Source organism: Limulus polyphemus, unplaced genomic scaffold (assembly GCF_000517525.1).
Source record: "Limulus polyphemus unplaced genomic scaffold, Limulus_polyphemus-2.1.2 Scaffold5411, whole genome shotgun sequence".
Lineage (NCBI taxonomy): Eukaryota > Metazoa > Arthropoda > Merostomata > Xiphosura > Limulidae > Limulus > Limulus polyphemus.
In genome coordinates, this window is record NW_013671021.1 from 42,677 (window position 1) to 46,766 (window position 4,090).

The following is a 4,090-nucleotide window of genomic DNA, read 5'->3' on the forward strand; positions in this document are numbered from 1 at the left end:
AGTCACGTGTCCTCGATGACGCAACAACATATTAATTTATTTCCTTGTTTGACGTTTCTACAGACTAGAACACTGATGTAAGTTGTTGTTCGCTTACGTTACAAATGACATTAATTAACATAAAATAAATGAACTTACTTGCATGAAGTAATTCAATATGAGCGATAGCAAACACAGATCCAAATACTTCACGAAAACATACTGATTGATTCGAGTCTCTATCTTAAAACTAAACTTTACACATTTCACAAATATCTAATATTTAATATAGTTTCGATTACGCTAGAAAAAAAATTGACGTTATATCCTTAGAACTTTCTGAAGCCTATTTTATTAAATCTTTTGTTCTTAATATCATCTTTAATACCTGAAGCTCCCTCTAGCTAACATCTAAATTACAACGTTAAAATATAGCTCATAATAGTATGCACCTGTTTAATGTAAACATAAATTTTGCCTAGAATGCTGGTGAGATTTCCGATATTGTATGTAAAGTAAGCCTAAATATTTCCACTGTGTTGCAAAAAGATTGTCGTCTGCAAATCTCTGCAACTATATCAGGCACGTATGGCGACGACCTTGACAACTGGACAAATTAATGCAATATGTTGCCCAGCTTTCAAAGCACCATTGCAAATGTTTCATACCATGTGATATTTTCTCGTCCAACCGCAGCAAAAGATACGTGATAATGGTAGGATAATATTCATTGTTAAACCTCGTTTTAAAGACGTGAGAACATATTATCATATAGTTTTACCTGTTTCATGTTTGAAGCACACAACAAATGAAAACATATATTATTATAGAAACTGAAATAACTATATAATACACCTATGTAGGGTTTAATGAGATGTAAAGTAATTATATTCATATTTAATTGTTGTGCTTTTTTCTCTTCTGCTTAATTTTTTCCCTTTTTTTTAACATACACCCTTGTTTCAGTTTGTTAGTTCCAGGCGAAGTAAATGTTACACTTCGCGATTGATCCGACACAGCCTTTGTCAATCCATTTTTGCCCAATATGTCGGATTTCTTTACTGTTCTGGATTTAGATGGTGAAAGTTTCTTATTTGAGTTTTTCTCAGTTTTCCGTCTTGAAGTATAACGTTCTTGGTTTTCGGTAGATACTCGAGCACGATCAATTGTTCCTTTTTGTTTCGAAGGCTTCAAGAGATTTTCAGTTAGAGCCAAGAGTTCAGGCAATTCTTGATTTTCTTCCTCCTTACACTCCCTTTCGTAAAAACTGTAAGTAAATTCTTGGTTCATTGTATGCTCTTTTTCTTCTTCTAAATCCTCGAAACAGAGTTTATTTCTGTTCAAATGAGAATATGATTTTATGTTTAAACCAGATTTGGTTTTCACTGGATGAAAGTTTCTTCTACTTGCGGAAGTATTGTCTGCAACCATTGTTTTTACATTAAGCTTATCCAGCTCTATAAACCTGAAACAGCATATCATTTAAGTACATTGCAAACATAATGCTACATTAACTTGATATACCAACAGAAACCTCGAATACCACTGACAAACTTAGATCTGAAACAGAAGTATTGGTATATTAGCATGCTTAACATAAGTAGTAACAAAGTTTGTTTATCTCAATAACATGGAACAGAAAAAAAGTCATTATTTTTATCAAAACGTACTAACCAAGGATGGAAAAAATTCTACCGATCTTGAGAATAAATATGACATTAGGTTCATCTAATTGTAATTTAACTAATCTATAAAAATAGTATTCATTGTGTTTTTCACATCTAAAAACCTGAAACTTAAATAAGTTCGTTAAAGTCCATGAACCAAAAATGGAACCAACCACCATGTTTCCTTACATTTATAGATGTGGAATAGAAATATGTCACAAAGCTCATCCAACTTCACTAACTTACAGCACAAAAATTCGCTATGTTTCTTTACCCCTGTTGTCATTGAACAGAGTTACGTTTGTACTTTTATTCACCTGAACAATTCAGAACTGAAATAAATCTCGTTATATCTCTCGAGATATGAGTATTAGGAACTAAAATGTTCATCTTTCTCAACAAACCTTGAATATGAATTATACTTATTTACGTCTAACGACTTGGAAATCAAGTATGTAACTACGTTATTCCACTCCCACTAACCTAGAATAATCAATACCTTATAGGAAGTACTTCCTCAAAAGTATCAGTACTTTAAAGGAAGTGCTCTCTCTAAAGCCTCAGTACTTTACAGGAAGTTGATGCTCTCTCTAAGCAGGAAATGAAAAGTACTTTACAGAAAGTTTGAATGACGTAATTTGGAAACTTTCAGAAATATGTTAAAAGCCCACAGTCTCGATAGAGCCCACTTATTACGAATAAAATATTTAAGTAATATTTTACATCCTCAATGATAGTCGTGAAATAGCTTCACATGTCGGCTACAATAAAACTACTCTATACGGTAGTATATACCTCCCATGCTAGGCCTAGTTTAAACACCTATCTTAAACTGAGTTGCTTTGATTCTCAATTAAAACTCCGTAAAGATAAATAATAACCGTGTTTCTGATGTGTGAATACATTATACGAAAGTTTAGTTTGTTGCATTTTGTCCACCACAACTGTGTTTGTCCAACTTCGGAAACGTGGAGCATGAATACAACATTATTTTCCAGCTTCAGAAATCTTGAATATAAAGCACGAAACTATCTGACCACCAAAAGCTTGAAACAGTTACATAACATTACGTTTCGTTAAGTGCTGTAACGTAAAATAAGTACATTTACGTAGCAATACAAACTTCGAATGAAAATCACACCACGGTCAACTAATCTTATCAATATGAAAATCCCTTGTAAAAACGTGTGTCGTAGCTAAAACTAAAATCCAGGTCATTCATCTACTAATACTGAAATCATATCAAGATCACTCACATGCTAAAACTGCAGTTATATCAAGGTCACTAACCCGCTAAAACTGAAGTGATATCAAGATATCTCATGACCTTGATTAAGTTTCAGCTTTAGTAACTGAGGGACCTTGATATAATTTCCATTTTAGCGGGTGAGTGACCTTGATATAATTTCCGTTTTAGCAGGTGAGTGACCTTGATGTAGTTTCAGTTTTAGGAGGTGAGTGACCTTGATTAAATTTCAGTTTTAATAGGTTAGGGACCTTGATATAACTACAGTTTTAGCATGGTTAAGAATCCACCTTCAATTTAGCTAAAGTCTGATAACTTATAATGTTTTCAGGTATGAAACCTACATATATGGGTGATTTAGGGTATAAACTGTATTACTAACTTATTCGCCTCGTGTATCAACTTCCTCGACCAATGGCTTCCTTTCGATTCGATGAAGATGATGACTCCCAAGAGGTGACTTTGAACTTCCTAGATTTTAGTAAATTAAAGATCCGTACAAGAGAAGATTTAAATTCTGCACTTTGGAAACTACCAGAACTTCGACTTCGGCAGGAGTATGTTTCTGAGTCAGACATTCTCAATCTTGATAAGGTCACTTCTAGGCATTCAGAACAATTTATTGACCCTATTCCAGTAGCCATGCGAAATATCAGGATCAGAGACCTTAGTCAAGTTGATATTGACTGGAAAATGTTGACCTTAGCACGACCACTGTCCAAATTGGAAGAAGATGCTTTTAGCAGGTGAGATCAGACCTGGAGCTTACGTAAAGCACTATTTCTTAGGTTTTCATCTAGATATATCAGACCTGGAGCTTACGTAAAACACTATTTCTAAGGTTTCTCACCTAGATATATCAGACCTGGAGCTTATGTATGACCATAGATTACGAAGTATTTTAAATTTCATTTTTAGATATAACAAGCTTCGAAAATCAACAACTCAATCTTAATTTGAGCTTACGTTTGATTGTGAAGTATTTTGTTTTCACAGTTTTTACCTAGATGCAAGAGGCATATCTAGGTGAGAAACCTGAAAAATAGTGCTTTACGTAAGCTCCAGGTCTGTTATATCTAGGTGAGAAACCTGAAAAATAGTGCTTTACGTAATCTCCAGGTCTGATATATCTAGGTGAGAAACCTGAGAAATAGTGCTTTGACGTAAGCTTCAGGTCTGTTATATCTAGGTGAGAAAC

At 33.8% G+C, this 4,090-nt stretch overlaps 1 protein-coding gene across 1 annotated transcript; it reads left to right on the forward strand.

Annotated features, from left to right (window-relative positions):
• The first annotated feature begins 3,306 nt into the window (after positions 1-3,306).
• LOC106472537 lies at positions 3,307-3,642 on the forward strand. Its single transcript, XM_013933192.2, has one exon. It carries the CDS (start codon positions 3,307-3,309, stop codon positions 3,640-3,642), a length of 336 nt encoding a protein of 111 aa, XP_013788646.2.
• Positions 3,643-4,090: the final 448 nt, after the last annotated feature.